Genomic DNA, 14,577 nt, shown 5'->3' with positions numbered 1-14,577 from the left:
CATACTGGTACCGATTTTCAAGAACAAGGGTGATGTGCAGAACTGTAGCAACTACAGAGGTATAAAGTTGATCAGCCACAGCATGAAGATTTGGGAAAGAGTAATAGAAGCTAGGTTAAGAGGAGAGGTGATGATCAGCCACAGCATGAAGATATGGGGAAGAGTAATAGAAGCTAGGTTAAGAGGAGGAGAGGTGGTGATCAGCAGCAGCATGAAGATATGGGAAAGAGTAATAGAAGCTAGGTTAAGAGGAGGAGAGGTGGTGATCAGCAGCAGCATGAAGATATGGGAAAGAGTAATAGAAGCTAGGTTAAGAGGAGAGGTGATGATCAGCCACAGCATGAAGATTTGGGAAAGAGTAATAGAAGCTAGGTTAAGAGGAGGAGAGGTGGTGATCAGCCACAGCATGAAGAGATGGGAAAGAGTAATAGAAGCTAGGTTAAGAGGAGGAGAGGTGGTGATCAGCCACAGCATGAAGAGATGGGAAAGAGTAATAGAAGCTAGGTTAAGAGGAGGAGAGGTGGTGATCAGCCACAGCATGAAGATATGGGAAAGAGTAATAGAAGCTAGGTTAAGAGGAGGAGAGGTGATGATCAGCCACAGCATGAAGATATGGGAAAGAGTAATAGAAGCTAGGTTAAGAGGAGGAGAGGTGGTGATCAGCAGCAGCATGAAGATATGGGAAAGAGTAATAGAAGCTAGGTTAAGAGGAGGAGAGGTGGTGATCAGCAGCAGCAGTATGGTTTCATGCCATGAAAGAGCACCACAGATGTGATGTTTGCTTTGAGAGTGTTGATGGAGAAGTATAGAGGAGGCCAGAAGGAGGTACGTTGGGTCTTTATTGTTTGTGGATGACATTGTGATCTGTAGCGAGAGTAGGGTGCAGGTTGAGGAGAGCCTGGAGAGGTGGAGGTATGCACTGGAGAGAAGAGGAATGAAAGTCAGTAGGAGAAAGACGGAGTACCTGTGCTGGCTCACCAACCAGACCTTATGGTGGTCGACAAGGAACAGGAGACAGCAGCAGTGATCGATGTAGCGATCCCGAGTGACGGCAACATCAGGAAGAAAGAGCTAGAACTAGATCAGATATGGAAGGGGAAATCCACAGTAGTCCCAGTGGTAATAGGAGCACTGGGACTGTGACCCCCAAACTGGGAGAGTGGCTCCAGCAGATTCCAGGAACAACATCTGAGGTCTCTGTCCAGAAGTGTGCTGGTCTAGGAACAGCTAAGATACTGCGCAGAACCCTCAAACTCCCAGGCCTCTGGTAGAGGACCCGAGCTTGAGGAAGACACACACCACCCGCAAAAGGGTGAGAGGGAGCTTAGTTTATAAATATATATGTGTGTGTGTGTGTGTGTGTGTGTGTGTGTGTGTGCGTGTGTGTATTTGTGTGTGTGTGTGTGTGTGTGTGTGTGTGTGGGGGGGGGGGGGTTGTGTGACAGGGAGAGACATCGGTGGTGAGTTCGTCCAGTTGTCCGGTGTGGAATGAGCAAATTTCCTTCATAGAACAGTTTCCTCCTCTGGCTCGACGAATCAGAGTCCAGATCCTCGATGATGCCAACATTGGAGACGTCGCCCTGGCAACCCATTTCCTGGACCTGCAGCAGATCTCAGATCCCACCAGAAATGGTAAGCTCCATATTTTATGGAATGATGATGGTACATCAGCCCGACCGATAACCAGATTCTGATCCTTAGTTCTGTGTAAATCCAGGTAACTTATCTTATCTGATCTTATCTTTAATCTCTTATCTTTACTTTCATCGTGTGTTTTATCTCATCTTATAGAAAGTACTTTAGCTAATGACATGTTTTGGTTGAGTTTCAGTCAATCATTTGCTGCTGGGTCACTGTTGTTACCCTGACAACACAATTCCTCATTTTGTTTTAGTATTTTGCCATGGCCACGGCCACATCTGTTTTTATTGGCTGTCTCTTCCCTCCATGTTAAGCCACATTTGCTGATATTGCATTTGCCAAATAGTCTTCTGGGGACATCTCAGTATGACCCCGACAGCAGGTGGGGAGGGACACACATTATGAAAAACTTGTGAATTGCCTTCATTATATGTGGGCATGGAGGTGACACCCATGGGGTCCTGCATGTTAAAACAACAACAACATATGAGGCAAATAGAAAGACGACACACAGGCATTAGCTAAGACTAGAATAAATAACCTGAAGATAAATCTAGCCTTAAAGTAAGCTGGCCTCCATCAGATGGGGACAGCAGTTCAGTCTTCACTGCTGTCTGTCTCACCTTCAAAGAACATGTCTGTCTTTCCGTCTCTCTGTTTATCTGTTGTTCACTCCAGGTTTTAACCCAACATTTGGTCCTTGTTGGGTGAATCTGTATGGCTCCCCTCAGAACTCCACTTTGGGAGACATTCACCAGGTACACACATTATATATATTACAGAAACACACACACACACATTCACCTTCACCCATTCACACACACGCTTGCTTGCTTGCTGGTTGTCCATCGTATCTGATGATGACCATCTTCTCCTATTTGTGAGTCCTTTGGTGGCTGAATAGTCCCATCCTGGATGCACAGTTGTGTGGGAATGAAAGTCAGTAGGAACAAGATGGAATACCTATGATGAATTAGAGGGAGGACAGTGGAATGGTGAGGATGCAAGGAGTAGAGGTGACGAAGGCATATGAGTTTAAATACTTGGGGTCAGCTGTCCAAAGTAACAGGGAGTGCAGGAGAGAGGTGAAGAAGAGAGTGCAGGCAGGGTGGAGTAGGTGGAGAAGAGTGTCAGGAGTGATGTGTGACAGAAGGGTACCAGCAAGAGTTAAAGGGAAGGTTTACAAGATGGTAGTGAGACCAGCTATGTTGTATGGTTTGGAGACAGTGGCACTGATGAAAAGACAGGAGGAGGAGCTGGAGGTGGCAGAGATGAAGATGATAAGATTTTCATTGGGAGTGATGAAGAAGGACAGGATTAGGAAGGAGTATATTAGAGGGACAGCTCAGGTTGGACGGTTTGGAGACAAAGCAAGAGAGACAAGATGGAGATGGTTTGGACATGTGTGGAGGAGAGATGCTGGGTATACTGGGAGAAGGATGCTGAATATGGAGCTGCCAGGGAAGAGGAGAAGAGGAAGGCCAAAGAGGAGGTTTATGGATGTGGTGAGGGAGGACATGCAGGTGGCTGGTGTGACAGAGGAAGATGCAGAGGACAGGAAGAGATGGAAACAGATGATCCGCTGTGGTGACCCCTAATGGGAGCAACCAAAAATAGTAGTAGTAGTAGTAGTAGTAGTAGTAGTAGTAGTAGTATAGGTCTTGTGCTGAAACAGTGTGTTGGTAATGGTGAGGTCATGCCCTGCACAGTGTTAACAGCCTCAGACCATTTGCACTAACCTGACCAACCCCATGCCTGCCCAGTACAGCAGTACTCCACTCCATATACCACTGTTCTTTCCTACTCTAGTTTTAAAGTCTCCCAGAAGAAGGATCTTGTCCTTTTTGGGGGTACGATGAAGGGCCTCATCTAGCTGCTGGTAGATGCTGTCCTTCACACTATTGTCAGATGGTAGTTTTGGTGCATATGCACTAAGAGAGTGGCATAGTGTGCCTTTGCTAGGGAGATATGGAGGGTCATTAGCCTCTCTCTTAGTCTGGTGGGTGTTTCAGTGAAGCTGGGTAGAATGCTGTTCTTGATTGCTAGTCCAACACCATGTTGATGTTGTCCGCCAGGGAGATAACCTCTCCAGAAAAAGATGTACACTCCTCCTTCCTCTTCACCCCAGGAGCTTGGTTCTGCTGAGAGCAGTGGTGTCCATGTTGTAGCATCTTGGTTCCTCAGCAATCAGCACAGTCCTTCGATGTGGTCTGTTGCCTTCATAATCAAGGAAAGTCCTAACATTCCATGTTGCCAATTTGAATGGGATAATTTTCTTGTTTTTACCGCAGGATGGAATTTCCAGTAGGTGCAGTAACCTACCCAGGAGGTTGGTTGAGTGGACAATTTTTAGGCCACCTTTTCTAGGCCCGTCTGCAACTGGGGTGAGCAGTGTGGTCCCTAAATAGGGCTTCTCAGTCACACAGGGGTCTGCTGAAACCAGCTGCCACTCATTCCCAGCTGCTAGTGACCATATACCCCATACCGCTGATGTGCAGGGCTCTGACTAGGAGCTCCCAGACCAATTCTACCCTGCTGCCATTGCCAGACACCCCAATGCCACCAGACTTCAACCAGACATAAGGCCGGATATTGTACACCATGGTCAGAGGTGGAGACCTACGCAAGGAGGTTTTTAGAGTGCCACAGGAAGTGCGCAGTCCTCAATAGCGCTGTCTTTGCCATGACAGGTTGGTCCTGGTGGCAAGGGGTTATACCCAGAACGACCAGTCACCCATCATGACTGCAGGAGGCTGCCAGAAACTCCAGACTGTTGAATAAATGCTTAATATGTGCCACAAAACACGTGTCTTTTCTGTCGGGGTGTGCTCGTGTAGCCTTTGTGTCAATAGACTTCCCACAAGGCAGCGGGGCAGTGGTTGGCCATAAACAGCCTCTGGGGACCACTGCAGCGCCAAGATCCCCTACCAAGTTTGCCTGAGGCCGCGAGGTGTCCAGTTTTCGTGCAAGGAGGCCTGGCAGGGGTCTTGGTGAAGGAGAGGCTATGTACTGGTGGGGGAAGGCTTACGCACTGGGCTGCTCCCTTGTTCACCACAAGGGCTAGCCAGCAGCAGCAAGCTGTAAGCGAGAGGTTAGAAAAGCAGGCGGTAAGCAAGCATGCATCTTTCCTCTAACTCAGTGTTTCTCAACCCAGTCCTCAAGGACCCCCTATCCTGCAGATTTTCATTGTAACCCTGCATAGGTAGCCCTGCTTGTACTTACTCGACCAATCATCTTGCAGCACTTAATTATGCAAGGTGTGTAACATCTGACAAAATTCATTGCTGATTGGTTGAATAACTACAAACAAGTACCTATTCAGGGTTGCAAAGAAAATCTGCAGGATAGGGGGTCCTTGAGGACTGGGTTGGGAAACACTGCACTGCTGCACTAGACGCATCACATCACCCTGTGCGAATCACACACACACACACACACACACACACACACACACACACACACACACACACAGACACACACACACACACACACACACACACACACACACACCACTAATGTTGGACTCTAATGGTAGATTCCTCCTGTCTGTGTATCCAGGCTCTGAACCAGGGATTGGGGGATGGAATATGCTACCGTGGCCGCATCCTCTTGGCTCTCAGCGTGGACATTTACGTCTCCCCCTCTGCCATTTCTGCGGAGACCAGCCCTGCTGCGCTGGGCAGCAAGGTGTTTCCTGTTTGCTAGGCTAACAGTAGAACCTTGCCATCTAGCAACCACTTCTCCCAGGATTCTTGGCCCGTCATTTTCAGAAGGCAGCGCCTCTAGTGGATTAGGAGTTTGATATGCTGATGACAAAGAAATGTGGTCTATCTGGGAAGTTTCTCCAAAGAGGACATATGTTAGAATAGAAAACAAAATCAAATAGGAATAATCATTCATTAACCACTGAGTAGCTCCCTTCTTACAAGAAGAATTGACATTTCAGCTAGAAGTGCATTATGAGAGATATCTGTAGAATACTACTACAACTATTTTTGGTGGCACCCGTTAGGGGTCATCACAGTGGATCATCCATTTCCATCTCTTCCTGTCCTCTGTAGCTTCCTCTGTCACACCACCCACCTGCATGTCCTCCCTCACCACATCCATAAACCTCCTCCACTCTGCTTCTTCTCCACTCCTCAGGCATCCTCTCACTTTCCAGGATTGTGTTAAACAATCTAGTTAAAAACCCCACTGCCATCTCTCCTAAACACCTCCATGCCTCCACAGGTATGTCATCAGGATCAACTGCCTTTCCACTCTTCATCCTCTTCATAGCTGCCCTCACTTCCTCCTTGCTAATCCGCTGAACTTCCTGATTCACTATCCCCACATCATCCAACCTTCTCTCTCTCTCATTTTCTTCATTCATCAGCCCCTCAAAGTACTCCTTCCACCTTCTCAGCACACTCTCCTCACTTGTCAGCACATTTCCATCTCTATTCTTGATCGCCCTAACTTGCTGCACATCCTTCCCAGCTTGGTCCCTCTGTCTAGCCAATCGGTACAAGTCCTTTTCTCCTTCCTTAGTGTCTAACCTGTCATACAACTCACCATACACCTTTTCCTTTGCCTTTGCCACCTCTCTCTTTGCTTTACGCTGCATCTCCTTGTACTCCTGTCTACTTTCTTCATCTCTCTGACTATCCCACTTCTTCTTTGCCAACCTTTTCCTCTGTATACTTTGCTGTACTTCCTCATTCCACCACCAAGTCTCCTTGTCTTCCTTCCTCACACCAAGTACCTTCCTAGCTGTCTCCCTCACTACTTCTGCAGTGGTTGTCCAGCCATCTGGCAACTCTTCACTACCACCCAGTGCCTGTCTTAACTCCTGCCTGAACTCCACACAACAGTCTTCCCTCTTCAACTTCCACCAATTGATCCTTGGCTCTGCCTTCACTGGCTTCCTCTTCTTGGTCTCCAAAGTCCTCCTACAGACCACCATCCGATGCTGCCTAGCTACGTTCTCCCCTGTCACCACCTCACAGTCTCCAAACCCCTTCAGATTGCGCCTCCTGCATAAGCATAAGGAGTTATCTGTAGCAGACATTGTGTAAAATGTGAGCTCAGTGGCTTGTTGATGAGCACTGCTGTCCCACACCAAGAAGGTTGTGGGTTTTATCTCAGCCCCTCAGTGTGGAGTTTTTGTTGAAGCCATTGTTAGGGTCAATACTCCTGCCTGGGCCCCTGAGCAAGGCAATAGCAAGAAGAACTGGAGTTGGTCCCCGGGTGCTGCAGCTGCCCACTGCTCCAGTACAATAGGATGGGTTAAATACAGAAGACACGTTCATTGTAACCTGTACAATGATGAAATAAACGGACTTTCGGCTTTCATGTTCATTTTAAATGTGTGTGCGTGCGTGTGTGCGTGTTGGTGCTGTAGGTGAAAGGAGCGCTTGGAAGGCTGAAGAAGAAGAGGAGCAGCAAGAAGAAAGATAAGAGGAATGAAGGTTATAACAAGAGAAGGGATTATATCCGATGTCTGACATGTTTATAATCACGTTATATTACATGTTTATAATCACATTATATTGCATGTTTATAATCACGTTATATTGCATGTTTATAATCACATTATATTGCATGTTTATAATCACGTTATATTGCATGTTTATAATCACATTATATTGCATGTTTATAATCACGTTATATTGCATGTTTATAATTACATGTTATATTACATGTTTATAATCACGTTATATTGCATGTTTATAATCACGTTATATTGCATGTTTATAATCACATGTTTATAATCACGTTTTATTACATGTCTATAATCACGTTGTATTACATGTTTATAATCACGTTATATTGCATGTTTATCATCACGTGATATTGCATGTTTATCATCACGTTATGTTGCATGTTTATCATTACATGCTTATAATCATGTTATATTACATGCCTGATACACTGAAAATCCCTTGTGTTTATTTTGATTGTGTTAGTTTGTTTGTTTGTTTGTTTGTTTGTTTGTTTGTTTGTTTGTTTGTTTGTTGATTTAGCTTCACAGGCTGGCAGCATATTGGACGAGGATGGAGGGGAGGTGGGACCTGAGGTTCCAGAGGCTGTTACCGTGGAGACAGAGGAGATCCACCCACTTCCTGAGGTCAGAGATGACATCATTACCAATGAACCCTTCTTTTCATATTAAATGACATTACAAATTATTATATTGTTTTACGTTATATTAAAATGTCGATAAAATTAGTTTCTTTTTACTGTTTTATTTGATATTTAAAGTTACAGTCCTGAATCTGCTGGTGTTACTGTACCAGTGTGTGTCCTATGTAGGTGGTGGTGTTACTGGACCAGTGTGTGTCCTATGTAGGTGGTGGTGCTACTGGACCAGTGTGTGTCCTATGTAGGTGCTGGTGTTACTGGACCAGTGTGTGTCCTATGTAGGTGGTGGTGTTACTGGACCAGTGTGTGTCCTATGTAGGTGGTGGTGCTACTGGACCAGTGTGTGTCCTATGTAGGTGGTGGTGCTACTGGACCAGTGTGTGTCCTATGTAGGTGGTGGTGTTACTGGACCAGTGTGTGTCCTATGTAGGTGGTGGTGTTACTGGACCAGTGTGTGTTCTATGTAGGTGGTGGTGCTACTGGACCAGTGTGTGTCCTATGTAGGTGGTGGTGTTACTGGACCAGTGTGTGTCCTATGTAGGTGGTGGTGTTACTGTACCAGTGTGTGTCCTATGTAGGTGCTGGTGTTACTGTACCAGTGTATGTCCTATGTAGGTGGTGGTGTTACTGGACCAGTGTGTGTCCTATGTAGGTGGTGGTGTTACTGGACCAGTGTGTGTCCTATGTAGGTGGTGGTGTTACAGTACCAGTGTGTGTCCTATGTAGGTGGTGGTGTTACTGTACCAGTGTGTGTCCTATGTAGGTGGTGGTGTTACAGTACCAGTGTGTGTCCTATGTAGGTGGTGGTGTTACTGTACCAGTGTGTGTCCTATGTAGGTGGTGGTGTTACAGTACCAGTGTGTGTCCTATGTAGGTGGTGGTGTTACAGTACCAGTGTGTGTCCTATGTAGGTGGTGGTGTTACAGTACCAGTGTGTGTCCTATGTAGGTGGTGGTGTTACAGTACCAGTGTGTGTCCTATGTAGGCGGTGGTGCTACTGGACCAGTGTGTGTCCTATGTAGGCGGTGTCGCTACTGGACCAGTGTGTGTCCTATGTAGGTGGTGGTGTTACTGTACCAGTGTGTGTCCTATGTAGGTGCTGGTGTTACTGAACCAGTGTGTGTCCTATGTAGGTGGTGGTGCTACTGGACCAGTGTGTGTCCTATGTAGGTGGTGGTGTTACTGTACCAGTGTGTGTCCTATGTAGGTGCTGGTGTTACTGAACCAGTGTGTGTCCTATGTAGGTGGTGGTGTTACTGTAACAGTGTGTGTCCTATGTAGGTGGTGGTGTTACTGGACCAGTGTGTGTCCTATGTAGGTGGTGGTGTTACTGGACCAGTGTGTGTCCTATGTAGGTGGTGGTGTTACTGGACCAGTGTGTGTCCTATGTAGGTGGTGGTGCTACTGGACCAGTGTGTGTCCTATGTAGGTGCTGGTGCTACTGTACCCAGTGTGTGTCCTATGTAGGTGGTGGTGTTACTGGACCAGTGTGTGTCCTATGTAGGTGGTGGTGTTACTGGACCAGTGTGTGTCCTATGTAGGTGCTGGTGTTACTGTACCAGTGTGTGTCCTATGTAGGTGGTGGTGTTACTGTACCAGTGTGTGTCCTATGTAGGTGCTGGTGTTACTGGACCAGTGTGTGTCCTATGTAGGTGGTGGTGTTACTGAACCAGTGTGTGTCCTATGTAGGTGGTGGTGTTACTGGACCAGTGTGTGTCCTATGTAGGTGGTGGTGCTACTGTACCAGTGTGTTTCCTATGTAGGTGGTGGTGCTACTGTACCAGTGTGTGTCCTATGTAGGTGGTGGTGTTACTGGACCAGTGTGTGTCCTATGTAGGTGGTGGTGTTACTGGACCAGTGTGTGTCCTATGTAGGTGGTGGTGTTACTGGACCAGTGTGTGTCCTATGTAGGTGGTGGTGTTACTGGACCAGTGTGTGTCCTATGTAGGTGGTGGTGTTACTGTACCAGTGTGTGTCCTATGTAGGTGGTGGTGCTACTGGACCAGTGTGTGTCCTATGTAGGTGGTGGTGCTACTGTACCAGTGTGTGTCCTATGTAGGTGGTGGTGTTACTGTACCAGTGTGTGTCCTGTGTAGGTGGTGGTGTTACTGTACCAGTGTGTGTCCTGTGTAGGTGGTGCTGCTACTGTACCAGTGTGTGTCCTATGTAGGTGGTGGTGTTACTGGACCAGTGTGTGTCCTATGTAGGTGGTGGTGTTACTGGACCAGTGTGTGTCCTATGTAGGTGGTGGTGTTACTGGACCAGTGTGTGTCCTATGTAGGTGGTGGTGTTACTGGACCAGTGTGTGTCCTATGTAGGTGGTGGTGTTACTGGACCAGTGTGTGTCCTATGTAGGTGGTGGTGTTACTGTACCAGTGTGTGTCCTATGTAGGTGGTGGTGCTACTGGACCAGTGTGTGTCCTATGTAGGTGGTGGTGCTACTGTACCAGTGTGTGTCCTATGTAGGTGGTGGTGTTACTGTACCAGTGTGTGTCCTATGTAGGTGGTGGTGTTACTGTACCAGTGTGTGTCCTATGTAGGTGGTGGTGCTACTGTACCAGTGTGTGTCCTATGTAGGTGGTGGTGTTACTGGACCAGTGTGTGTCCTATGTAGGTGGTGGTGTTATTGTACTAGTGTGTGTCCTATGTAGGTGGTGGTGCTACTGTACCAGTGTGTGTCCTATGTAGGTGGTGGTGAGGTGAGTGTCTGAGCTCCACTCAGAATGACCGAGATGTTGTGTCAGAAACAAACCAGAGAGTTGCACTTATTGATGTAGTATTATCTGAGTTGTACTTATTGACGTAGTATTATCTGAGTTGTACTTATTGATGTAGTGCTATCTGAGTTGTACTTATTGATGTAGTATTATCTGAGTTGTACTTATTGATGTAGTACTATCCGAGTTGTACTTATTGATGTAGTGCTATCTGAGTTGTACTTCTTGATGTAGTGCTATCTGAGTTGTACTTATTGATGTACTGCTATCTGAGTTGTACTTATTGATGTAGTACTATCTGAGTTGTACTTATTGATGTAGTACTATCTGAGTTGTACTTATTGATGTACTGCTATCTGAGTTGTACTTATTGATGTAGTACTATCTGAGTTATACTTATTAATGTAGAGCTATCTGAGTTATACTTATTAATGTAGAGCTATCTGAGTTGTACTTATTGATGTAGTACTATCTGAGTTATACTTATTAATGTAGAGCTATCTGAGTTATACTTATTAATGTAGAGCTATCTGAGTTATACTTATTAATGTAGAGCTATCTGAGTTGTACTTATTGATGTAGTGCTATCTGAGTTGTACTTATTGATGTAGTGCTATCTGAGTTGTACTTATTGATGTAGTGCTATCTGAGTTGTACTTATTGATGTAGTACTATCTGAGTTGTACTTATTGATGTAGAGCTATCTGAGTTGTACTTATTGATGTAGTGCTATCTGAGTTGTACTTATTGATGTAGTGCTATCTGAGTTGTACTTCTTGATGTAGTGCTATCTGAGTTGTACTTATTGATGTACTGCTATCTGAGTTGTACTTATTGATGTAGTACTATCTGAGTTGTACTTATTGATGTAGTACTATCTGAGTTGTACTTATTGATGTACTGCTATCTGAGTTGTACTTATTGATGTAGTACTATCTGAGTTATACTTATTAATGTAGAGCTATCTGAGTTATACTTATTAATGTAGAGCTATCTGAGTTGTACTTATTGATGTAGTGCTATCTGAGTTGTACTTATTGATGTAGTACTATCTGAGTTGTACATATTGATGTAGAGCTATCTGAGTTGTACTTATTGATGTAGTGCTATCTGAGTTATACTTATTAATGTAGAGCTATCTGAGTTGTACTTATTGATGTAGTGCTATCTGAGTTGTACTTATTGATGTAGTACTATCTGAGTTGTACTTATTGATGTAGAGCTATCTGAGTTGTACTTATTGATGTAGTGCTATCTGAGTTGTACTTATTGATGTAGTGCTATCTGAGTTGTACTTCTTGATGTAGTGCTATCTGAGTTGTACTTATTGATGTACTGCTATCTGAGTTGTACTTATTGATGTAGTACTATCTGTTGGTACAGGTCTTCTACCAGCTTGTTCTGTCATGTCTGCTGGTTAGACACAACACCTTCACTTCTTCTGCACACTCAACACTACCTTCCTTCTTCTTCCTCATCTGGCTGCTATGATGAAGATGGAAACACTATGCACCCTGTCATGTTTCCTGGTGAAGTCCTACCGGACACCAACCATCCACATCACACACTGCTACAGTCTGCAGGATCTGGAGATTCAAAGATTATATGTTATACACCAGAAAGTATCAAACAGGATATTTATTCACATTATAACTTCATAATTGTAGCTTTAAGAAACACATTGATGTCAAAAAGTCAACTCCACTGACTTTAGACTCTCAAAACTGCATCGGGTCATGTTACTACAAATGCTTCTGTAAGGTTAAAGAGACACTTGGGATTTTGTGTCCTACTTCCGTAGTCAGACCAACAGCTGGACTCCTGTTGTGTCTGTGTGCCGTCTCAAGGTACAGTGAATGGTGAGTTTAGCCTGCTTAGCTTAGTTGCTGGATGTCTACCAGGATCATTAGCAGCTCCTTCCGAAACAGATTAAATGCACCTTCTCTGAAACGGATTATCAATATTTATTACTTGTTAGCCTAGCGTTAGCAATGTGTCTTCTCAGAAGTACAGGTTTATCTTACAGATCAGATTGTAGTTCACGCTCACTCTCATTCTTGTGAGATTTAGAAGCTGAATGAAAAGTCGTCTGGCCAGGATTTGTTTGTAGTGAAATAAGCAACTCTATAAATTTGGGTGGTGCAGTGGTTAGCACAGTTGCCTCACAGCAATAAGGCTCTGGGTTCGTGCCCCGGGGTAGTCCAACCTTGGGGGTTGTTGCGGGTCGTCCTCTGTGTGGAGTTTGCATGTTCTCCCCATGTCTGCTAGGTTTCCTCCGGGGGCTCCGGTTTCCTCCCACAGTCCAAAGACATGTAGGTCAGGTGAAATTGTCCCGAGATGTGTGTGTGTGTGTGTGTGTGCTCTGTGATGGTCTGGGAGCCTGTCCAGGGTGTCTCCCCGCCTGCCGCCCAATGACTGCTGGGATAGGCTCCAGCATCCCCGTGACCCCGAGAGCAGGATAAGCGGTTTGGATAATGGATGGATGGATGGATGAAGACCAGCCATCATCTTCACTAAAGTTTGAAGGTGTTTCTCCTTTCTCCTGAGAGGAACTGCTAATGATCCTGGTAGACACCCAGCAACTGAGCTGAGCGAGACTAAACTCACCGTTCCACGTGCCTTCAGAATGCACACAGACATAACAAAGGAATCCACTGGTCTTCCTGTCTAAGTAGGACAGCAGCCCAGAAACCAAGCCTTCCCTTTCAGCACATGAGCACAGAGAAGTGACCAGCGGGCTGACCAGTCTTCTGTCTTTTGGTCTCAGGGATTCCTGGGGGAGAAGGAGGAGTTCCTGCTGTTTGCGTCTCTGTTTGAGGTCACACAGATGGATCCCTCTGTTGGAACACGACCTTTGACCTTTGAGCTCTCCATAGGTAGTGTGTTGTAGTTTAGAAGACTGGTAGATCTGGCCATACTGAATGGCATGTCGGTATGAGCAGAGCCAGTTCTATCGAACCAGCAGCCAGCTGTCTTGTTTCTCACAGGGAATTATGGGAAAGCCACGCGGGTGGAGAGAGCCAAGAGGAGCCGCAGCAGAGAGGAGCTGAATGAGGAGGAGAAGAGTCTGTTGGAGTCGGAGGAGGAGCTTGAAAGGGAGGAGGTGATGAACTTTGAACCTGAGAGTAGATCTGTGTCTGCTCCTCTGAGAGCCCAGCCTACCGAGTACGACAGGTAACTGGTTAAGCACTCCCATAATGCACTTTGAATTGACCAACAAACCACTGGAAGAAGACCATGTTCACATGCAGTCAGTGATGTGTTCCAGCTGAAGGACTAGTTAAAGTCAGTGATGTGTTCCAGGTGAAGGACTAGTTAAAGTCAGTGATGTGTTCCAGGTGAAGGACTAGTTAAAGTCAGTGATGTGTTCCAGGTGAAGGACTAGTTAAAGTCAGTGATGTGTTCCAGGTGAAGGACTAGTTAAAGTCAGTGATGTGTTCCAGGTGAAGGACTAGTTAAAGTCAGTGATGTGTTCCAGGTGAAGGACTAGTTAAAGTCAGTGATGGGTTCCAGCTGAAGGACAATTAAAGTCAGTGATGTGTTCCAGGTGAAGGACTAGTTAAAGTCAGTGAAGCTGAAGGACTAGTTAAAGTCAGTGATGTGTTCCAGCTGAAGGACTAGTTAAATCAGTGATGTGTTCCAGGTGAAGGACTAGTTAAAGTCAGTGATGTGTTCCAGCTGAAGGACTAGTTAAATCAGTGATGTGTTCCAGGTGAAGGACAGTTAAAGTCAGTGATGTGTTCCAGGTGAAGGACTAGTTAAAGTCAGTGTTGTGTTCCAGGCTAAGGACTAGTTAAAGTCAGTGATGGGTTCCAGGGGAAGGACTAATTAAAGTCAGTGATGTGTTCCAGCTGAAGCACTAGTTAAAGTCAGTGATGTGTTCCAGGTGAAGGACTAGTTAAAGTCAGTGCTGTGTTCCAGGTGAAGGACTAGTTAAAGTCAGTGATGTGTTCCAGGTGAAGGACTAGTTAAAGTCAGTGAAGCTGAAGGACTAGTTAAAGTCAGTGATGTGTTCCAGGTGAAGCACTATTTAAAGTCAGTGATGTGTTCCAGGTGAAGGACTAGTTAAAGTCAGTGATGTGTTCCAGGTGAA

General features: G+C 45.6%; 1 protein-coding gene across 1 annotated transcript in view; it reads left to right on the top strand.

Annotated features, from left to right (window-relative positions):
• Positions 1-14,577, top strand: part of fer1l4 (fer-1 like family member 4) — a 222,256-nt gene that overhangs the window by 60,384 nt on the left and 147,295 nt on the right. Inside the window, exons 10-16 of the mRNA XM_056301923.1 lie at positions 1,446-1,632; positions 2,320-2,399; positions 5,200-5,328; positions 7,028-7,094; positions 7,650-7,753; positions 13,252-13,360; positions 13,472-13,658. Coding sequence (XP_056157898.1) covers positions 1,446-1,632; positions 2,320-2,399; positions 5,200-5,328; positions 7,028-7,094; positions 7,650-7,753; positions 13,252-13,360; positions 13,472-13,658 — 863 coding nt within the window. The remainder of the gene's footprint in view (positions 1-1,445; positions 1,633-2,319; positions 2,400-5,199; positions 5,329-7,027; positions 7,095-7,649; positions 7,754-13,251; positions 13,361-13,471; positions 13,659-14,577) is intronic.

The sequence above is a fragment of the Lampris incognitus genome, chromosome 2 (assembly GCF_029633865.1).
Source record: "Lampris incognitus isolate fLamInc1 chromosome 2, fLamInc1.hap2, whole genome shotgun sequence".
Taxonomy (NCBI): domain Eukaryota; kingdom Metazoa; phylum Chordata; class Actinopteri; order Lampriformes; family Lampridae; genus Lampris; species Lampris incognitus.
This window is presented reverse-complemented; position numbering and strand designations above follow the sequence as displayed.